Source organism: Salarias fasciatus, chromosome 1 (assembly GCF_902148845.1).
Source record: "Salarias fasciatus chromosome 1, fSalaFa1.1, whole genome shotgun sequence".
Lineage (NCBI taxonomy): Eukaryota > Metazoa > Chordata > Actinopteri > Blenniiformes > Blenniidae > Salarias > Salarias fasciatus.
Genome location: NC_043745.1, coordinates 26,641,141 through 26,665,411, shown reverse-complemented (window position 1 = coordinate 26,665,411; position 24,271 = coordinate 26,641,141). Strand labels below are relative to the sequence as shown.

Genomic DNA, 24,271 nt, shown 5'->3' with positions numbered 1-24,271 from the left:
CTCTAGGATTAATAAATCTATTCTATTCTATTCTATTCTATTCTATTCTATTCTATTCTATTCTATTCTATTCTATTCTATTCTATTCTGTGACAGAAGCTCTGTAAAGATAAAGGGAAACAAAGTGCAGAGAGAAAAAAGTTCATATGGGGATGCAGGTTTGGGTGAAGGATGACTCCTTTCACCCTGGGCCACGTCATGATGTGTTTATCGCTCCCTCCAACGCCGATCGCCATCTCCAGTGTTTTCATATGTTTTGCTGTGACGGTCCACTGATCTGACTAGGAGGTGGCGATATGACCGTCTCCACCATATCTCCTGGTCTGATAAGAGCGAACAGCGGTCACTGAAATGGGCTCGTAGCATTGGAAATGAATGAAAATATCTGACTCTTCAGCTGTTAAATGCTTCCATCTGTTCAGCAGCATGTCGCTAACTGTGTCTGCTGTTTGGATGTTTTTCGCTAAATACAATTGCCTGCTGTGGCAGTAAATGAGGTGCAGTCAAAACGCTGCATTCTAAATCTGAATTTAGTTCTAATTGTCTGATGGTTTTCAAGGCCATTTGCCTGACAGGTTTCTTGATAAATTATCTGGTATTAGATTATGTTATAAAGCGAACAGAAATCACCAGTAATTTGTTTTTGTTGTTGCAGTGGTGCTTTTTTTTTTTTTTTTTTTTTTTAACATAAGCTAAGCCAGTTGTTCATTTGAGTTTCTTGGGTGAAAAAACTTTCTTTCCTTGAGAGTTTGACTGCACAGTCTGGAAGAGGTTTGCACTTTTTAGCACCTCATAGTGAAAATATCCACATTTTCATGCTGGGCTTTGGGAGCCTTTCTGCCAAACGTTTGCATGTTTGCCCTGTGCATCAGTTTTCTCCCACCGTTGGAAAACGCATTGAAGCTTAATGATGACTTTAAATTGCTCATAGATGTGAAGAGCCACCTGTACAGGGTGTTTGCTGCTGTTGCAAATAGTCAGCTGAGATTTTCCCCTGCAGCACACAACACTGAGTTATATGAAATGATATCGAAGATGGATCAATGGGTTCTTACCCTTTTGTCTGTCCTCTTAAAGTTTTGCTGATTTTTAATTGGAAGAATTTTGTGGCAAGTCATTTGTGGCACTGATGAAAAGTGACATTTTACATTTAGCTCATCATCAAGTTTGTTGTCTCCTTCCAGAGGAAAATCTTTTGTGTGTGGGGGAAGTTCAGTGAGGTCTTATATGTCAACACAACATTTCTGCACAGAATTATAAAAAAGTTTAGTTTTGGCTTAATGATCTGACTTCTTATTGACCCGAATAGCACAAAAATCTCTGGATCGATTCAAGGATGGTGCAGTTTCTTTCAAGAGTTTATGCAAGTAACATTTCTTCTGTGTTTTCTTACTGATGAAAGGAGAGTAAATTACCAATGTATGAATAGAAGGAATTAAATGAATCAATGTGCATTCGACCTTGACTCATTGGCTCTTGGTTGTCGTTGTCCTTCAAAGAAAATCTCAGGTGTCAATTCACTTGTGCATTTAAAAAATCGGTTCAACAAATTGAATTGTTGGTTTTTTTCCGTCAAACTCTGACCTTTAGCTCATCTCTCTATTGCAGTCAAAACTAATACTAATAAGTTCAGTGTTGAGACATTTAAATGAGTTTTTATTTCTTAAAAACCATTTTCATAACATTTACGTATTATTCAACTGCAGATTAATTCGTTTTGCTATTACAAGTTAACTATGTTTACTAGAGCTGCAGTATTTCTACTCATGGAACCTGTTTGGCCCACTGTGATAATGGATATTAATTTGATAATGCATGATGAAATTTAAATCCCTTTGTTTGGATTCTTGAAATATTTCACAAATACAAACTTCCATTTCGTTATGAAGTAACTCAACATTTTTGCATTTATGGTTGTTATTTCTATTTAAAAGGAGTTTCAGTTGTAATGTTGGTTAATTGTTTCAGAGTCTTACGGTTTATTTTGTTTTGTTGTAGTACCACTGTGACCATCGATTGAACATATTAACTGTGATTGACGGCGCCGTAGTAATTCCTCCAGAAGGCAGTAGATCGGTTTTTAACAGCCGAAACCGGAGGGGAAATGATAATATGTTGTAATGACTTCAGATCGGTATCGCAGTGATGCTGCTGCATGTAAAGACTGAAGCTGGGATGTTGGTGCTCAGCGTCAATAGCATGCAAGTGTTGTGTCGGCTGTGTAAACAGCTGTATTGATTAAAATGATCATCTGTTTGGTTCGTCAGGTGTGAGACAGACGACTGATGAATACAACGCAGTTCGTGCTTGTTTAGATACCACCGTTCGCTATGTGCATGGTGAAGAGGGTTGTGTTGGATCATTAAAACGTCTGACGATCACAGCACTCTTTACCAGCACAGCTGAAGCTTCCTGCTCATCCTGCTTTGACTCTTTCCAGTTAAGGAGTTCACTTTCACGTCAAACTGTGCCTCATTTAAAACAACAGCAATCTAAAAATGGTGCTAATTGCTATGAGTTAGCAGAAATAGCATCCAGACAAAATGTCAGCAGAAGAAAGTTTTTGGGCTAATCAAATAGAAAAACTGAAACTCGGTGCCCTTTAACATTCACAACTCATCATCTTCAAAGTAATACATTTGTTAAATGGAAAAAAAAAAAAAAAACAAAATCAACCCTCATATGATTGTAATCATATTCAGACTGCCTGAATTTATATATTTTTTTAAAGACAACTTCAACTTCAGATATTTGGCTGTTACTCTTTATTACTGTATTTCGACTGTGCAATGTTGACATTGTGCGAGACCCCAGTGAATCTTGTAAACCACCGTAATGTCTGGTATATGGGCACAGAGCTCAGTTTATCTGCTCACCCTCAATCTTTCAGTGCTTGTAGATATCATCGGGCCACACAGTGTATTGGTTGGTGTTATCTCACCACAGCAAGATTATTGAGGATTCGGGTCAGGCTGGGGGCCTTTCTGTGTGGAGCTGGCATGTTCTCCTCCTGCATGATTGGGTTTTCTCTCAGTTCTCCAGTGTCCTCCCACAGTTCACAAACATGCAGTGGAGGTTATTTGGTGACTTTAATTAGCCCGTGTGTGTGTGGGTGTGTGTGTGTGGGTGAGTGTGTGATTGTATCTCTATGTTCACTCTGTGGTAGACTAGACTGTAAACCTGTCCACAGTCTACCTGTTATATAAGGTGGATTATATAATCGTCATAAACATTCTATGTGTTGCATTTATGTTAAAACCTGTCATCCGTGACAGGAGAGGGATATCACGGTTAAGACAAGTCTAATTGCTTTCAGACCTGAAAGTGTTTAATATATATATATCAGAACGAGGATGTAGGAGTTTTTCTTTAAACCAGTTGAAATGATGAAGCTACAGTTACAGTATATATAATGATAGCAAACAAATGTGAGCGAGACACCAATCGTGAATTTAGCTAAAATTGACCAATCAGAGGGCTTTTCCACTGGAGCTTTAAAACTCCACTGTTACATGTTTTTTATTTCTTTTCTTTCCCCCCATTTACTGTGCTTGAGAGTCAATTTAGAGTTTGAAATCATGTCCAGAAAAAGACGGGTTGAATGTGATGACTGCTCAAAAAGCACAAATGCTGTTCTGGAGTTGAAACCCTCTTGTGTTGAAATAAAACATTTACTCTTGTGCACAAGTACTGTTTGCCAAATCTTCGTGGTCTGTGCCAGCACTGCCTCCAGCACATGCAGATGAAATAAAAATATAGAAAGCGAGCGGATGCAGGAGTTAACCGTTCGGAGCAGTGATCAGGACGCTGCTCCTTCTAAGCTTTAGCAAGGTTTTGTTTGGGTTACCGCTCCATGAAGTCAAATTGCAAATAAACCAAAATGGCTTAATTATGCCAAATTACAACTCATCACTGGGTGAAAAGGATCCTCAAGACGAGGTCTTTATTTGTCTACTTGTAAATTCAGCATTAGTGATTAGTTCAGCAAAATTATTTATTACTGAAAGTTTTCTTCATTGTGACTCAACATTAGAAGAAAACGGCAGTACAGACTTTGGCAGAATAAAGTTCATATGGTGGCCTGGAAGGACAAAACACTACAACAAAAACACTACGCAGTTCAGAAAACACCACAAAGTTCACAGATAAGGCCAGTACCTGTTGACGGCAGGAGTCGTCACTGATTGGACATAGACAGTGACACGCTCATAGCTGATTGGACAGAAGCACCGTCCACCTTTTTAACAGGAAGCCAATACATTTCAATTTCTTGAGAAACAAGAGGAAGTCCATTCTGCTCACTCAGGACGTCCACAGCTAAGAGACTTCCATACTTGGGAGAGAGTCAGGAGATCAGATGTTTTCTCCTCATTGTGCTGAACAGATCGTCAAAGACCCACCAAGTATCAAGTATCAGCTTATATTCATGCTCCAAATCAAAGTAATGATAAACTCAGTAGTTGAATCTCATGTTTGGAATCAGTATTGATTTTCTTTAAAAAAGAAAAACTGTGCTTCTGTCCAATCAGCAGTGCAGCACAATCATTTACTACCCCTTGTACCAGCAGATACATTTTCCATTGTGTCTGAAAATTCTGTGGTGTTTTCTGGATTTTGTAGCAATGAGTAACTAATAATTAGTAATTAGTGCTTTTGTTTTAGTGTTTTTCACTTCCAGATCACAGTATTTATCACAGTAAGGTGTTAATAAAAGAGCTTTAACAAACTATGCCAACAAAGAAGTTTCCATGTTTAAATGTCTCCAGATAACAACAATAGCTTTTCCTGAGTAATTATTAATCTGATAGTGTAATTGTCATCTAACCTTTGTTTCAAGCTTATTTAACCTTTAACAAACTGATATTTCTCGAAATTTTCTAAAAGTAGATAAAAAAATCCAGATATTAAGTTTTGCCTATACTGTAAATAAATATAGTAATCTGTTGTTACATTCATTTATAGATTATAAAACATTTATGAGTACACAAGCTCCTGTTTAAAAATGGAACATACTTAATTTGTATTGTTTCAACAAACGTTGCAGTGTCTGGCTCTGAACAGTTCATCTGGGGATTTGGTTGCATTGTCCACCTGAAGATTGTCCACATGTATTTACAAGATTATTAGTATTTTCCGATGTTAAGCAAAAAAGAATATAAGTTTATTTCACCTAGGTAAATCAGTCAGCAGGATTCTGGGGAGGTTTTCCCCCTGAATGCCCCTGAAAAGGCTTCAGACATTAGAGTGAAGCCAAATGCTGGCAGAAACAAACATACAAAAGCAGAATCCTCAGTGAAAATCAACAGCACTTTCCCCAGTCCCCTCCGGAGTCCAGGAAGTGTCTTGTTTTGTTTTTATTGGACAAGTGCAAATTTAATTTTGACAACCTCTGGGCGGGCGAAGCTTGGCTCCACCACTCTGTGAACTCAAGCAATGCCCAAATGCCTTGCTGGGCCCTCGGTCGGGACTCGCTGGTGCACGAGACACAGACATACTGCAGATAAGATATAAAGCATCTGGATGAGCCGATTCAATAGATGCTCTTGATATTCTTGACACATCGCGGCGTGTAAAGTAACGTTCATTTAGGATTCATGATGACATGATGAACAGATGTTGGTACATTTCCAACTCGGTTGTTTTTAACACAGTGATTTTTAATGCACTATAACGTCTCTCATGGCCATCAGTAGGCTCTCCTGTGATTCTCTCATGGTGGATTTTGCAGTATAAGCTGAGTGTTTTGGAATCAAATGAATTAAATGAAAATTTAAAGGAAGTATGATGAATTTACATTTGTTTGATATTGTTCAGTGAATCATATTTGTAGGAGCACTAATTTGTGAACAGAGCGTCAGAGACAGGAATAATGCAAATGAGTTTTATTTTTCTACCAGAAGTCAAACAAGCAAGGTGAAATCTTACAACTGATATTGTGTTTCAGAATTGTAAATCTTTGTATTATACACCTGGGATGACTCATTTAGCAGCTTGTGCATTCACAGTCCTTGAATCTAGTTTGCATGATCATCTCACTGGGACCTGACTTGCAAATTGTTCTGATTGGCATCTCATTAGCTGCTGAAGTGCGGCACATGAGCCGGCCTGCATTCTTGACCTGAACTGTCATTTACTCTCAGTTTCCAAAAACATATCCTATTGTATTCTTTTTTCTGTTTTAAAGATGTTGATCACACTTTATGAAATATACTGCATGTTTGTCCCCAACAAGGGGATATATATATATAAAAAAACTATTCAAAAAAGAAAAAACAAACAGGTAAGATGAAAACTGAGGCTTGAGAAGGATATGTGGGTCATGTTCAGATTTAAAATGCAGCTGGTGGTAAATTGTTGATTCTTAGAAGGTAAATTCTTTTCCTACTTTTGCATGTTGGATAAATATTGAATGCAACAGAGAGTGTGTTTGTAGGTGTATGTGGTGGGAGGTTAATGGCAGCTCAGTTTATGACCAGCAAAGACATCAATTACATATATGAGTGCACAGCCGCTCTCAGCTCTGCACATGAGTGACCGTGCACACATCTCCGTGCACAAAACACAGAACATTACTCCTGTAAATTAGTATGGTCTTGGTGCATCCTATTAAAATGCGGAGAGTTTGCCGTAAAGTACACGTTTGCATGTGTGCATGCGTGTGCAAGAATGCCAAATTTCCTGTTTGACAGGCCTGAGAGAAACAAAAAGTTGCACAGTGAAATATGGATGAAGGCAAAAGGTGAAATTCTATTACCTTTAAAGATATCACTGCATTTTTATGAGGATAAGAATGATGTGTCCATGCAAATGTTGATTTTTCATGTTTTTCATCTACATATCAGAAACGAGTCTTCCTCTTTCCATTTTTCCGCCTCTGACCTTGACCAACCAGAGCACAGAAACAGTTCACAGTTTCTCTTGGACTAAATGGAAATGTATTATTACTATTCTGCAGCCGAGACTGCAGGAAAACACGAAACAGAAATGCAGCTATTGACAAATTCATCATGCAATCTGAGCGTACAAACTCTAGATTTCATCATCTTGCTCATCAGCAGCTCTTTCTTATGAATTATTTGTTGGCTCCTCTCCTCTTTGCCTGTCCTCTTCTCTTGATGTGGTAAAACCCATCAAGAATCTTTAAGTAGGCCCTGTCCCTGTGTCTCTCAATCAAAATCAGGGGCAGGCAGCTCCTCGCCCAGTCTCCAGGCTGAATTATTTACCAGTCATTGATGTGGTGGTTGACCAGCAGTTTTGCTTGTGAATTATTCATATCCCCTCTCCTTTTAGTCCAAAGGATTAACACTGAGAATATATGCACATTTCATTTGTTGTGCTCTTCCATTTGCATACCACAGCTGAACATCTGCCAGGTATAAAAGTCCAGTTATGGAGCAAAGACAATTTAATTTATAAGTGCTGTCCTCATCTCTGGAAATGCAAAGGGTTTTTTTTTTCTCTTTAACAAAACATATTTGCTGAATTTGATTTACAAATTCAATTCGTTTGATTATTTATTGTTGCTACAGCCAGGAATCTGTAAAGTAACAGATGTCAGCGCTGTGCGAGAGCGTGCTAATTAAAGAAAAAATCCTCAAACCTGCAGTATAATAATATGTTTTCAACTTGGACTTGTCATTCTTTATACCCATGAGGTAAATGGAGGAAATATAAACATTCAAAGACAAATCCAGCTTAGCTGCATACCTGAAGACAGCTTCATCTTAAGTGATTGCATGTGCACATCGTTAGAGCGACTGTGCCATAATCCTCTTTGTTTAATTGGCCATTCGTTGTTACATTTCAGCTCTACACTATTGCAAAATGTTACAAAAACATATTGTCATTTACATAACGTATGCGTTTAAATTTCACCAGCCACCTCTCCTTTCAGTTCCACACACGTGCAGTTATTTTGCCTTCAGTAGCAAAATGTAATACAAGTGTTTATTTAAATAAATATTGATTTTGAGGCGACAGTTTTGATGTTGCAGCTAATATTAGACAACATACACAACGTTTGTTTATAAGCTGCTATGGTGTTGTGTATTATAAATTTTAAATATGCTTATTCTGCACTGCCTCACTGTCGGATCCCCAGCGAGCTCATGCCGGTGGTTTTTCCTCCTGCCTGGTTTCACAGGAGGCAGACGGCCACCCACTCGGAGTCTGGTCTCTTCCAGTTAAATGACTGTTGCTTCCTACTGTTGCCAATTGTTTGCTCAAGGGTGCAAATGTTGAGTTTCTTTTGATAATACTGTAATGTGAAGCACCCTTCAAGAGTAACATATGTTAGTATTTGACCTTGTAAGAGATAAATTTGTTTGGCTTAATTGAAAATGCACAGTTATGAGTTCAAGATTGGTTGACCATTGTTGGATAGCATTTTTACGTCCTCAAGAAATCAATTTTAAATTCCCATCTCACAAAACTTTGTCTTCTAGATCTTTATCACTCAGTTTGAGGCTTTGCTGCTTGAGACGAGGTTTTAAAATAAATCATAAACATCACCGTCCGTCTTCCATACAGAGTCAGAGCTTCATCCCTGTGGATATTTTGCAGGGCTAACACCCGGAGACAGGCAATCACACACCCACACACACTCACAGGCTAACCCTAAAGCCAGTTTAGTGTCACCAATTAACCTAACAAGTGTGTCTTTGAACTGTGAGGTGAAGCCAGCGGGCTTGAAGCAAAACCCACACAGACGCAGGAAGAGCCTCCGAGCTGCACATGAAAAAATGTTTCCATCCGGATTTCAAACCTGACCTCTGTGCCTTGAGGTGACAATGTTAAATACCGCATTGCCACGCCACACAAAAATCTTGGTGTTGAATGTGAAAAATTTCCTTTTGATGGCCGCTGTTGGAGAAATAGAAATGTTACCAAAAAGTGATGAATACAATATTTGTTGGATTAACTACCACTCTGAAGTTGGCTTTATATTTGGATCACTGCTCCGGCCTCTTAATCACTGACCGGCCGTCTCTTGCTGCTGCCGCCGCTCTTGGCTTTAATAAACACACCGTCGGTGTTGCAGTGGAGGAGAGGGATATGTGAAGTGACGGCGTGCGTCCCGGGAGCCAGCTCACATCCTGACACTTTTTCGACTCTGACTGGCAAATACGATCATTGTAAGATCTCTTCCCCGCCCTCTATTTACGGAGAACATGTTCAGAGAGAATACTAATGAGCTTAAAACCTACACGCGGTGAGATTCATCTCTTGAATGTGAAGGTGCGATTTACCATTTTGCCACATGACATCTTGGAAATAGGAAATAGAAATGAAACATAATCAACAATCTGAGCATGTGTGCACTCTTTGGCTTAAAGAAACACATTTGTTTTGTTGTAACATTAAACAGATGAGTTCAAGCCATTAAAATTAATTTATGGCACACATCCTCTGTAGGATTCACACTTTGAAAATAGCACCAGATAATCTGATTGACAGAAATAAATGTATGTACAAGAGAGCTGTAAAAATAAAAGCAAGGTGTTTTCGTTTACCTTGTGGTGTTTGATTGCAATATAATTGCTCCTGCCTCCAGGTTCGCTAATAAAGATAACTGAAAAGTGCAAATTGCTGAAATTTAGTAGTTGATTTTAGTCATTAGGTTGTATTTTAGCAAAATAATACACTAGCTTGGTAAAACAAGTTACATAAACAAAATTATTATTAACTGACTTGTCTCTTAATTAGATCTATGTGGACATAGCTGTATTATTCTAGTGTTGCTGTGACACGTTAACTCAGCTGTCAGTCTCAGTCCAGTGACTGATCCCCCTCATCACATTCAGCCCAAGTTACATCACTGAGTTGAAGGAAGATAGTTTATAATCTGGATGCTATCAGTTCGTCGAGTGAATAACTGATCAATGAACTAATGACGGCACGAGGTAACAGGAACAGAAGAGCTGAGACAAAGTACCGACGTGCAGACGACGCTACCGATGTAACATTAAAGCAGTTTAAGAGTAACAGAGTTGCTTCAACAGCTTCAGCTAAAGTCTCGAAAAGTGCCCCAAAAATATACATATGAGGCATCTCTTCACTTTTTTGAAAGATACATTTATAAGACATTTAATCTCCACACTGCAATCATGCTCCAGGTTCTTAGATTGAAGGAGTGTCTATAATCTGCTCATCTAGCCATTCATCTTCCAAATGTCACATTAAACTTATTTTTTTCCCCAGTTATAATTAAGACTCTCAGAAGTCACAGCATGTTATGTTTATTCATTTAGCATCATTTGGAAATAAACAGTTGAAAATGGGAATAAAGCCCAACGCTTACCTGCAAAGTCCCCCACCGTTCAAATCCTCAGCAGACTTTAAAAAAAAGTCAACCCATATAAGGGAAAGCTTGAAAGCAGAGACAAGTCAAAAATGAAAAAATTGGAACAGGATATTCAGTTACATGAGCGATAATGTCCTTGAACATTCAAGACAAGATGCAATGTTTTTGAGCAGCTTTCTGAAAGCTGAGTAAGATTATGTTGACATCAGAAACTGCTTGAAGTCTTTGCAGATTTTTGAACTCTAAATGTGATACTGAATTGATAGCAAGGCGCTTAAAGGAAGGATCAGTGAAGATCGCTACTATTACGAGTTGAATGTAAATGGAAGACAGTCAAGAGATTTTGAAATGCTGTATAAAAACCATACTGTGGAAACATGGACTTTGTGAATGGGAAATATGTGTTATGTGGAGATCTGCAAATGTTTCACGCCTTAGAGTGACAGATCATTGTTAAGAATCTCTTCTTAATTGACCTTTGGCTATAAAAAAGAAAAGAATGCATAATAAGACATTGATTTATGAAATAAACACATAAATAAACAAATTAATGAAAGCTCAAAATTGATCCCTGGGGTGCCTCAAAGAGAATGATTGATTTATTAGTTGAGACACCATTTAAAGACTGAACTGCATTGTTTTTTTTTTTTGTTTTTTTTTAGCTCTGAAATTGATAAACCATTTTAGGGCAACACTCCGTAATCCATAACCGTTCAGCTGGGAAATGGTAATATTATTATTGATTGAGTCAAATGCTTTGCGTAAATCATGAAAAATACCAAGGGCATTTTCTTCCTGTCTGATACTGATGAAACATAATTCATGAGCTGCAGCAATATAAGCTGGGTGTAATATTTTCTTTCAGAATACATTGATGAATATTCATGTGATTAATTGCTCTATTTTTAAAATCAGCTTTTACATTTGGAAACTTCAGATGTAAACAATATGTACCTATTTCTTCAAATAGTCATGGCTTATAATAATTTTATTTGCAATTTTGATATACAGATATATTTTTTTACATTATTTTAGGAACTCCATGTCCTTTTCTCTGTGGTGGTAAAAGTGGGCTAAATTGTTGCGTAGGCTGTATAAATGTAGTGATAATGCCCTTTCTTTTGCAGGATGCACTAATGGCAGTCACCTTGTTCCATTACTGCAGAAGCCTTTTATGTACCTTAATGGCATGGGGTCACAAATTGGAGTGGAAAGCTGAGACGGAACTTAAAAACAAGGGACATTTCTATATCAGCTGCTTTCTATATGCGACATGAGAAATAAGAAATAAAACAATTGCAAGGGTTACTATTCGCTATCATTTTAAACTTTGCAGGCGTTGAAGAAATATAATTGCTCGTGTTTAATTACTGTTGTTGCCTCATATTTACTGTTTGTTTTGCTCCAGAAGAATAGGCAACAAAAACAGACATCAGCAGCATGTTTCGATGGTGCCTCTTACTATAGATAGATCTGTGGACAGATCTGTAGGCAGACTGAGCACCTTTTGGAACAAGTAAATGGACGCATGCGTGCATATTTGTATGTTTGTGGGTAATTCATTATTTTGACTACCTGTGGGGAGAAATGCTGTCTGAAATTGTTGGCGTTTGATTAAATGCTCCGATAACATTTTCCAGATGGGAGGAGTGGAGGAAAAAAAAAAAAAGTGCATGTGGGCTGGATGACTGGTGTCCTTGATGATAGTCTGGGCTTTCCTTATGCAGCGGGTAATGAAGATATCACACTGCTATAGAAGGCCGGTGCCAGTAAAAAAATTTTTGATGCTTGCTTTCCTGTTTTCTGCTGCAGTTTCTAGTCCTGCACTGTCAAATCTGCCAAGCCATACACTGTGATGCAGCCTGTCAAAGTATACTCTCTATGGTGCCATGATGAAAGTTGAGCCAAGCCTCCATTCCCATGCCAAATCTTTTGAGAAGCCTCATGAACCGCAGTCTTTTTTTTGTCATTTTCTGCACTGGTGGAGGAAGCCGTTGGTATTGTGAAGAAGTTTATGATGTGTATGGCGTTTTCTTTAAAAGTTTTAAATGTACATCAGATGGATGAGACTGTTTGAAAATCGGAAACTTGAAGTTATGCTGAAGGAAAAAGGGATGGAAATATATGTCCGCCACCTATATGTAATGTTTGTTTAGTTGAACATCAAAATCACATTAAAACATGAGGATATTCATATATTAAAACCATGCAATGTCCTATTCATATTGTGATACGCCACAATCAGTTAATAATCAGTGAAAACTATCACCTTGAAAAAATACCTATCATTGCGGTTCTGTCACTGACATTTTTATGAAAACGTAATCAACAGATATTTTGATAATTAATAACCCTGTTACCCCCCTCAGTGTAAAAATTGCAAGTTGTTCACAGTGTTTGACTTTGCGACATACAAACTAGACACGTCTCCTGTGGTATTATTCACTGAGAACACTCTGCTTCAGCCCTGCTCCTTCCTTTTGAATTTCTCGGCCTTGAACCTGCTGGAGACACGAAACTGGAAACAGACCAAAGTCCTAAAAACAGTGTGATAAATGCCCAAAACATTAACGAAATTGATAAATTACATAGATTTGAAGGATTGACAAAAATACACTTTGCAATATAACACCACTGAAATGTTTCCCCATGAGGATTTATTCATTGTTTATAGTATTATGCTAATATTAATCTGGGTATATTTCTTTCACTTTCCAATTTTCTTGACATTTTCGAAGACTTTATAATTACAAACACAAAGTCTCAGTAGGAAAACCTACATAAATAAAAGTCAAATTCAATTAGAAATGATCATTAACATCCTTATGATGCATGTGTTTTTATGATATGCCACATGAAAAAACAAACAAACAACAACTTATCAGCAGTGAAGCAGAAGTTACTTAAAATCGTTAGTTCAGAGTTGCATGAAAAACTCTGTTCCATCTGACAGAAAACATGTGGCTGCTGGTCATCAAGATTATACCATCCGGAAGCGGTCACCTATAGACCTGTGCAGTAACAAAAGGAAACAACTCAACAGATGACCAATAAGAAATAATCATTTAATTAAAATAATAGGTTCCTGTTTTGTACTCTTTAATGCTGAAACTGTGAGTTCGGTTGTTTTTGATTAATTGCTGTTAATTATGTGTGTTTTAATGAAACAGATGGACTTAAGTGTTTGAATTTTCATTAACAATAAAGGGTGGCCACGGCCAATTAGCAGAGAAAATGGTAATTGCGGTACATTTATTAACACCAAAGATAACTCGAGCATAAAGGTCTATAGGTTTGTCAAGTTAATGTCCAGTTCTTTTTCTTTTCTTTCTTTTCTTTTCTTAAGTAAGTTTAATGAATAAATCTGGGCTTTATGGACTTATTTTTTTCCAATATATACTACCAGTCAAACGTTTGGACACACTTTTTTCCATTCCATGCTTTTTCTTTATTTTCCTGACTACTGACACTGAATTAACGCATATAGAATTCTGATGTAAAATAATATAATTCATATCTTAGATTCTTCAAAATAGCCACCCTTTGCTTTGATTACTGCTTGGCACACACTTAGCATTCTTTCTTTCATTTATTCATTTAAAGGATTCGAGAAAGTAAAGAGAGCGAACCAGCTTCACTGGTCGTGCGTATCTGGTAGAATATCTCTTAACACATCCAAACAGACTGATCAACAAAGTGAAAGAAGAATATCTTAAAGCACTGTGAGTTGCCTTGTGTCGGAATGGTGCTATATAAATAAAACGGCCTTGGCTTAATTGAAGATCAGAATTAATATTCACTTATTTACCAACTGGATTACAAAAAAACAAACTTGAACTCGCTTCATTTCTTGTGTTTACAGTGTTTTTAATTAGGACTAGTTGAAGCCGAGCGTGGGCTGGTCAGCAGCGCAGTGATGCTTTCATCCCGGGGAGTTTCATGTTCATGTTCACGTGTGTCAGTGGGTTCTCCACAGGTACTCCGGCTTAATTCAACAATTAAAAGACGTCTTAATAGTCGTCTCGACCTTCCCTCAGGAAGTGAACGTGAGGAGCTAATTGTTTGTCTCTCAGTGTTTGCCCTGTGATGGACTGACGACCTGTTCGGGTCTGTCATTCAGCGTTAGCCGGGATCAGCTCCTCGCGGATAAACTAGCTTTATAAGATTGATGGACGTTTAGTCGGTTTTAGAAGCATTCTTAAAGAAAAGAAAATAACTAATTAGGGGATCGCTGTTCACACAGAATCATCACAAAGTGTGATGTGGAGGATTTGTTTTTAACTGCATGGGTAGTTTTGTTTTGAGAACAGTATAATTTGCGATTTTTCTTTTTTCTTTTTTTCGGTCATCACTGACTCTCCACATGCTGCAGAAACAGCCACGGGCTTGCCCAAGGGGGGCTACGCAGTGTTTGAATGAATCAAAACACCTGTCTCCCAGCCAGCATTAGACAAATCCCAGGCTATTCAGAGGAGAGAGGCTAATAACACAGTTTGGCAATCCAGGCTGGCTTCATTGTGCGAGAGAAAGAGCGGTGCAGCCGTTCAATACGGTCAAACACAGAGCGGATTCTCCCGTAGCCCAGAAAAGCAAAACTAATGAGCGGCGTGCTGATTGACAGGCTCGGTCAGACGTGTCCTCTGCTTTGGAACAAATCAGTTAGCTGTGAAATATCATTAGCTAATGAGACTTAAATAATGAATCGCTACTATTTGATGCAATTCAAGTCGTCTGCCATTGACTGCACAAATCAAACGCTTTTTGAAAGGAGGCTGGCCAAAACCTTCTGGTTCTGGGAATAACGTGTCAGCGTACTTCCAATATGTTAGTAACATATAACTATTAAATCACTGCTGTGTTGTAAATGAAAGCAACTGCTGTCTCTCTCTGTCCTTCTAACTGGGACATTCCCTGAAACGCTTCCCTTCGAAAAACCTCCAGCTTACTGAATTAGAGTCAGTCCTCCTGACAGCGTCATGAAAGATTCACAGTTGTAGGTAGCATTAGCATTAGCCTGTATCCACATTAGCTCTGAAGATCAGCTCATCTTACTAATTTATGTCTGCTACTGTTTGCAGGTTAGTTTATCTAAGCTGTTTAATTTCTGTTTCTTCTATTTATTATAAGTCCAAAAATCTGATTATTTCAAGAGCAGTTGCTATGTAGAGTTCTATACGATTGCCAAGTTGAGTGTTGAGCTCTGTTGACAGTACTGAGTCCCACAGACCAGCCTTTGACTTCCAACGCTCTGATTTAACTTCATCTATACTCAAAGAGTGAATCAGTTTTACTGACCTGCACAACACTGGTTACTTTTCTAAGGAAGCAGATACTTGTTTGAACAAATAGCTAATTACTTTATTTGTGTACTAATTTTCAGTAACTTTAATTTACTGGAGAACTTACTTACTAAAATCCCAATAATCTTATACTTTCACTCTTCGTTCTGCAGTGTTGAAATGGTTGTCACTTTCAGCTCACATTGAGAAGATTCCTGTGGCGGTGGTATATTGAACTGGCTACCTTAAGTTCAACACAAAAAAAAAAAAAAGAGAGAGAGGACAAGCTGGATAAATGGATGGATTAATTCACTGTCTCTGAGTGAGTTCAGCCTTCATAAAGCCTCTCAGATGGAAACATTTCTGATGTCTGAAAGGCTGTGGTTGCAATATACTGTGCTGCTATTGTTAAAGCTCATGAAACAATCCAAGGCTGATGGTCCTACCATACCATGCTAACCTGCTTTCTCTAAACACTTGGGAACTGTAGCTGTGTGCAGAAAGCTCATGGAATACGGTTGCTTCCACTTTGTTGTCAGTCGTGGGGTTCTTCACTGCAGCAGGTTGGTGTAAATCTAGTTGAGATGAGACGAGGTGCCTGTGGTCATTGTAATGAAAGAACATATCATCCAGTGCAACAGCAGCTCCATCTAATCCTATCTAAATAGTTTCCAGTCAACAAAGGAGACCCACACTGCAGAGGAGGGAAATGTATCAGCCTTTGACTGCAGAGTTTGTTAGAGAGATCAGTGCTTTGATGAAGTATTATCTTTATAATGGTATCTATCTCATGATAGGTGTAGGGGAAAACAAGCAATATGCAAGGCAGAACGTTGTTTCAGTTTGTTAAAGTTTCAGCGAAGCAGAACTGCAGACATTCTCCATCATAGTTTATCAACAAAGTTGTGTCTTCAGACTTGACCAAAGGTCTTGTGATTGTGTTCATTTGTGTTCGTGTTTAAAAGTAAAAAGTTTTTTCCCTCCTACACTCACAGACACACAACCAGGCGCATGCAGACACACACAGGCGTGTGTACGCGAGTTCATTTATACATTTTAACCTTTCAAGTCCGTGCAGACGATAAACAGGAAAACCTTGAAGCTTTCTTTGCATATTGTTTCTCTTGTATAGCTGAATTATTGCAGAGAGCTCCCATTTGTTAAAGCTGAAGGTTTTTGATCTCCACGCACTGAACCCTCGAGCAGTGCGCTGCCTTTTGGACTATGACACAAAAAGTTAAAATTCAGTAAAACCTCCAATTACCATCAGACACCACAGGAACTAATTATTTCATATATGTATAGCATAATATAGTTCTGGCAGTATATCAAAAGGAAAGCACGCTCTAAATGAAGGCTTGCATTGCTTCAACTGTCGACACTGAGCAGGAGAGAATGCAGACAGGCAGTGAGATGTCCCTGCTCAGCCATGGCAGCAACCCTGACACAGTCTCTCCCCTGCACTCAGCAGCAACTAATTAGCATAGACACTACCTTTCTGATCAACACAAAGCATTCTCTCTTGTTTCCAGTGACGCACCATGAATTTAAATGAGCCAATTAGCGTATGCATTTCCCTTGGTGTCGAGTTCACAAAGTCTTTGATTGAGATTCTGCTGCACAGCAATACGGCAGAAAGTTTAGCTGCCCTGCAGGCCACTGCAGTCACAAAGGAGGGCTGTCATGTAGCTCCTACTGTAGTGTCTTGTTGTGGGAGTGTTCAGGATGATTGCAAATTAAATGAAAAAAAAGAAAAACTATTCTGCAAAGGAATTTCCCTCGATTTTTTTTTAAAACAAACAAACGTGTGTTTCTTTTGACTGAAGCAAAATGCACATTGGGTTTTTTTTTTTTATAACACTGGCATTTTTGATTAAGTTATTGCATTTGTTAAATCAGAAGCGTCTGTGACTGATTGGAATCCTTATGAGTTCATAGATTCCTTTTTGAAATCCTTTTTTTCTCTTTATTTACTGAAAATGTATTCTATGCTGTGCTAAGCCTGAAGTAACCTAGTTTACTGTGTCCTGTTGTGAATATTGAATATGTGACGCAGACTCTTCAATGCGGATTCAAGCCTTCTTGCATTTTGAGATTAATTAATGTCTTTCCAACAAATGCATATACTTATTAATGAATGTTTCTTTTAATGCCCAGCTGCTGCAGGGAAAGTCCATCCCAAAGCTGGGGTCTCTGGACCAGATCGAAACAGGAAGTGGAGATACAGAAGGACGGTACAGCGGGGAATGCGATGACGAGGATGGCTGCAGCGGTTCGGGTGGCGGCGAGTTTAAGAGGAAAGTCGTATCCAGAGTCTCCAAATGTAAGTCTCATACTTGATACATACCTGAACTAAATCGATGTGCCATTTCACCCACAAACTAACAATTTCAGCTCTAAGCAGCAGTGGCATCACATGCACTTTCATTGCAGAGAATTGTTTTAAATATTTAGATTAAGTCTTGCAGCAAAGTGATAATACCAGTAGTTCAATGAAGAGACAGTTTTTTGCTTTAATTCATGCACAGGTTTTGAAAAATAAACAGGAATAAGAAAAACTGCATCAGAAGGATCATCAGTCTTCAGAAGGCAACAAACCCAAAGATTTAAATAAATCAGTTAACCTGATGCACCCATATCTTTTCATATGTGCAGTTGAACTCTTGAATGTGAATATAAAATTCTGCCTCTTATGTATTCACCTTTTGAAGTAGCAAGTTCTTAAAAGCTTTTTCTCTCTTTTTTTTTTTTTTTTTTTTTTGATCCTGGAAGACATTAAACGATACAGTCAAGTAATCCTATATTTTAACAAGACTTACTCCAGTCTACATTTTACGACAGCAGTAATAATAGTCATTAAAGATAATAGTTGCTATGGGGACATTATTGCAATCAAGGCCTGTTACTTTAAAAATTATTGCTCCTCAGTGGATCGGTAACCCCCGATGAATCAGAGCAGCAGAACTCTCCTCATCGTTCGGTTACCTTTCACGCTCTCCTCCCCGCTCGCGGATTCCCTTTCTCCTCTCCTCTCCATCAAACATGCTAACAGCCTGATTAATCACCTCTCTCATTTCGCCTATGGCGACAGTGAGAGGGGGAGTTGGGGGGGGTGGAGGGGGCGCCATCCAAACAAGGCACTCTCTCCGTGTAAATGTTTCCTCTGCTGCTTGTCAGTCTGAGTCGCGGCTTCAGCGGCTCCGGCAAGACGCTTAACAATCGCTCATCTGAGGCTGTAGGGAGCCTCTGACATTTATCACCCATTACAGCACAGCCGCCCTTTCCTTGTCACAGGCCAGATCAACCTGTCTCCCATATTTATGATCCACTGTCTGTCGTGACCTCTGTGGCACATCTGTCCCCTGCCGCCTGACCCCTGCACAAACACCGAGGATCCCCCTTTCCGATCCGCAACCTGCGGTCAGCAGCATCCAGCACTCATTTTTAGAAAAAATTCAATATTTCGGTTTTCTCTTGTGATTTATCAGTGTGGAATTAAAGGAGTAAAAACAGCATGCCAAGGATGTGGCAACACAGAGAATATAATGCTTTTTTTGTTTTCTTTTACACTCAACAAAAGAGTCCTATTCACCTTTACAAAACAAAGCACCAGAGCACTCTAATGTTTTTTTTTTCCTTCAGCATAAGCTGCTGTAAGTGCTGTCTTTTATCTGCAGGCGCACTTTCAAAAAAAAAGTATAATAATGGAGGTCTAATCCAAAACACCTCTTCAATTTGTAGGAGTGAGCTAAGGTCAGAGATAAGTAAACAACTCACTGTCCACTGAATCATTCTCCTTCACTGTTAGTAACCGCAGATTACATAAAACAAATCCAGTAAATCTAGTGTATGTCACAGGTTAAAAGATATATTTTAGAGCCTCATTTGGCCAGTGATTGAAGAGATTTAGTTATTTTTTCATAAAGACTTTTTCGCCATTGTCATAAGGACTGGTCTACTACTTTAGATGCAGACACAATTTTCCTCTTACTGCGAATATCAACAAACTACTGTTTTAAGTTGTTTATGGGTATCAGTCTGACAATGCAATATCGGAATGTGCGTTATGGTTTGTTGTAATTAAATAAAATGATATACAGTAAGGAAGCAATAGAATTTTTTTGTCTGAATCAAAATTAAACTGTGAATGGCGACATGTGAAACACAAGTTATTTCCCCTTCCAGTCACGGCGTGGCAATGCTTTATATTATCCTCAGTCTATGCGATCAGAGCTGGGATGAGCCAAACCACACATTTTTATGTAAAATATTTTACCAGAGTAGAACCAAAGAGGAAAAAAAGCAAAGATATTTCCAGTCATCATCCAGCATATGTAAACAATTGTTTTATTCATGTGCAGTAAGGCCAGGATAGAAACAGACTTGCAGCTCTGTCTTTGCACTTGAGAAAAACTAAACGGGTAATTAACCATAGAATGCTTCACTGTTCGCCTAAATGTATGTCTGTGACTATCTGGTGCCTGGTGTGACCCAAACTGGGCATGACGGATTAACCCATTATTCTTTTTAAAGTAACACTGATGGCTTAATGACAGTCACAGGACACAAGAGCAAAAAGGTAAATAAATTACTGAGCTGGTTGCTCCTGAGTAATTTGTTTTCCACAGTGTTGTACAGTACCCTGAAAAAACACCGCCAAGTATTTAAATGACTTCCATGAAAAGGGTTAGGGCTTTGCTCAGGGAAAATAATACAGTTTGGAGAGATATTCAGATTCAGTGTTGCAGATTAAATAGCGTCACAAACCAAAGGGTTCCTGGAAGCAGCGGCACTCAAAGTGAAGAGAGACGGTTCACGGCTGTCCGTTCAGTCACTTCATTCTGATCAGACAAGTAAGTCAACCAAATTGGAATTAGCTGCACTGAAGTGTCGCCTCATGCCGCAGCGTTAACACATTAACATGGTTTTCAGTGGGTGATAAAATGTGATTCATCGAATTATATTTGCTTCTGGGAGTTCGGCTACGAGCTCGACGAGGTTAAAACCTTTTCTTCCTGTATCAACAGGGTTCATAAATTGGTTGCCGTCAGGTTAAATCTCGGCGGAGGAGATAAATAAAAAGTGTTTTGGTTTGAGTCTGAGGGGAAAAATAGAAAGACGCAGAGGTGTCGACGTACGCGATACACAAACCAGCAGTTAGAAACCATGTGCAGGTGAGATGATGACTGATGTGCTAATCACATCTCACCACGCACGAGAAACAAACACAACTTTAAATAACCAAACTCCCACTGAGGAATTAATCACAAGTGGCTTAAGTCACGGGGGGAGTGAGAGATGGAGAAAAACATGAGGTGTGGTTGTTTCTATTTTGAACTTTTTAGTGTTTATACAATAAACTGTGAGCTTCAGAGTTTTTGAATGTATATAAATTGCAAAGCTGTAAAATGGAAAAACTTCCAGCTGCCATTTTATGACAAACACACCAGTCTGTCAAAGCAAATTAGGCCCATAGCTGCTGCTATCTCAGATTCAGACAGAGTTTAAAGACCGTGTATAATTTAATTTGATTTCTTTTGCTACATTTATTCATAATCCCCACTCCTTTGTGTCTTTGATATTTATCAGCAGAACATGCTGACGATAGATGAGTGTGATAAGGAAATCAAATGGGATCAGCTCGATACTGACAATACGAGCCTGATTTAAGGGATTATCCTCATTATGCAGAATTACTGCTGTGTGAAAATGGCGCCTGTGTGACAAGAGGCATTGATGTGAGCGGTGCAACCTTCTGAAATTTTAAGGTCTGGTGAAAATGTAGTCATTGCAGCGAAGTAGTTGTTACCGCACTTAGCTTCAGTTTTCAGTTTCGGAAAACAACAATTAGGCTGTAGTGTTTTTTTGGGGGGGCGTTATTTTGTGGGTGTGTGTGAGAGTGAGTAAGTGTGTGTGTGTGCGCACACCCTGAGATTGGCTGAAATCCCACAGTGAAAACAGAAGATTGAGTCACTTCACCCTGTTGGACGTGGAGGTGCACCGACATGTCACAGCTCAGTGGGTAACAGCGAGTACGAAAACTAAAGGAATCAAGACATAACAGAGAGAGAGCGCATGTAGCCAAGATCTTTCAAGTGCTTACCGTCAGTATGAAGCCTTTTTTTATTTATTTCCAGCCAGCACGCCTGTCAGTTCATTGAATAAAAACACAGTCGTTTGGATGTTCCTCCCTAATTAAATGAAGTGAACACTTACTGATGAGCACCTCAATGTCAAAACTATTGTAAGATCACAGGCGTCGTGCATCGCCATCGGCCACCAAGCATGTAAAAGCACCTCGACCCGTATCATAATTACTAATCATAGTATACATAATTGGAATACTCATTAACAAAAGCTATAATGTATCCCGTGTGTGTGTGTGAAGCTGTGTGAACCTAGGTTGTAGCTGTAGGTACTTTGTAGAAGTGTACAACTGGTTTTATGTTTTTCTAGCACAAATTGAGACCTTAGTGTACATTTCTATATCCCTTAAATAACAGCATGGAGAGGGTTTTTTTTTTTTTTTTTTTTTATAGCTTTGATGTTTTGAACCTAATTTCTGTAAATAAAGGGAAGCTGAAGAAGCTCAAGTAATTGGGATGAGGCAATTTACTCCTGCCACCCTTCTTTATGATTGAGAGTGATGAGACAATTATATCGTACACCTGATCTAGCTTGGTTATCTCGGATTGGAAGGTTTTTATTCTTGCACAAGGTGGCATTGAGAAAACACAAGTGCCCACGCTCGCCATAAACTGGTGTGGTTGACATTTTTCTCTTCTGGTGCTCCGTCTATCCATCTTCTGCTGCTGACTGCGTGAAAGATCGGGTAAAGCCTGCATCGGTCTCCACGTGGAAAACAGAGACAAAGAAAGAAAGTGGTGAACATTCCAGACAAAATAGCATCATATTAACAGCTTCCTGAAGTGGAACTGCTTTTTGCTTTTAAAGAAATAGGCGATTGCACTTAGATGGGCCTGTTTTTAAATCGTTGCTTGTCATGGAGCAAATCTTCCTTTAGAATCAGAGCGTGCTTGTATTAACCATTCTCTAAAAGTCAAGAATACAAATTGTAGTTTCTAATCCTAAATGAATACACTGGACAAAAAGCTGGGGAAAATGTGTGGGAAATACCAAAGATGTCACTGTTGATCCTGAGATTGTCAGAAATACCAGTATACTGTATACACAAGCATTTTATAGCAGTCCATGTGCTAGCTGCTGAGACATTACATTCAAAGGCACAAATGTCACCATGAAAGAGAAGCTCGGCGATTCTTCTGGGAGCGATGAGGATCTATTCTGATTTTCTGAAAATGCATTCATAAGATCAGAGATTTCTAACCTTATTTCCTTTGAGAACCACGGCAGTAGAACAAAAGCTGTTCAGGGCCTCTCGTGTATTATATTCATAGATGTATTTGTTCACCTATTGCATTTAGACACACACTTATCTGCAAACCAAACATGCTGAAAATTGAGAGCAGTTATACATAAATGTAAAAAAGAAAACGGTTTACTGTTAGATCAGAAACATTGTGAAGCATTCTGTAGCCACAGGTTACACTTTTACTCTTCACACAGTGAAAATTACCTCCTATGATTTGCCATTCAGGTCAATCAAACTGCATTTCAGTCTTACAAATTTAGATTTTTTTTTTCCTTCACAAATCACTGTCACCTCCTTAACTCAATAAAGGAAAAAAATTTAGGCCTTTGTGACAAAAACATATTATTGTTCTAAGTCTGCTTAGATTTTATTACATTGTGGGTTCAGATATTTTAAGTGTGGCTGAAAGCTTAGCCGGATAATATTTGTCTTTAGGACCGACTGAAAACTTATGGATCAGTTGGATTGGTGGTGATTGACTCATTACACTGAGTTGAAGATTATTTTAACCTGACCCTGTCGAACTCAGCTGTACCTGCAGAAAGGGCAGACATTCGTCACTTGTCACAGTATTTTTAACCCAAACCTTCATTATCTAGGAAACGTCTCTCAGCCATCGCAGCCATTTCCTTCTCTGCCACATACCTCTTATGCTACATTAGGATGTTTTCCACTTTGAATGCTCCTGCTGTTGTTGGTCTCGGTGTGTTGAATAGCACAGCTTGTTTTTCGTTTTTTCCCTTTTAAATTCACTTCTTCTAGATAAGTCCAACGCTACATTACCATGACATTTGATGAAGTGACATGCAGCAGTGCTTTTTTTTTCTCCAACAGAAACACTCTCAACACAAGTGAAGCTTGTCTTTTACAATGAATAAAAGAAATAAGTTGACTTTCTCAGTCCTCCAGAAAATAGGTTGTTCTTTTCCATTTGCTCGCGTGGAGCCTTTTTTTGTTAGTCACTGTCACTCTGATGACAGTGTTGGTGGGAAGGCTTTATAATCTTGCTGCACTTCACTGCGCATAAACAGACTTGACAGCAGACGTGCTCATTTGATCGACAACTAATTGGCAAATGCTCATTTTGATGTCAAATGGGGGTGGGAAGAATGTGGGTTTGCTGTTTAGCATGTTTAGTTGTAGTAGTAGTAGTAGTGATGGTCTTTCTTTCTTTTCTTTTCTTTTTTTGAATAAAATTGTTTCTAACGTTCCAGTATGGTCCTGCAGTTACTGAATGACTGTAAATGAAGGTATTTCTTCCAAAAAAGTTTAACTCTGACTTGCTTTTGTTATGAT

General features: G+C 38.7%; 1 protein-coding gene across 1 annotated transcript in view; it reads left to right on the top strand.

Annotated features, from left to right (window-relative positions):
* The window catches only part of gpc5a (glypican 5a), a 133,128-nt gene that overhangs the window by 67,546 nt on the left and 41,311 nt on the right, over positions 1-24,271 (top strand). The window contains exon 8 of the mRNA XM_030118655.1: positions 17,740-17,905. Within this exon, the coding sequence (XP_029974515.1) occupies positions 17,740-17,905 (166 nt within the window). The remainder of the gene's footprint in view (positions 1-17,739; positions 17,906-24,271) is intronic.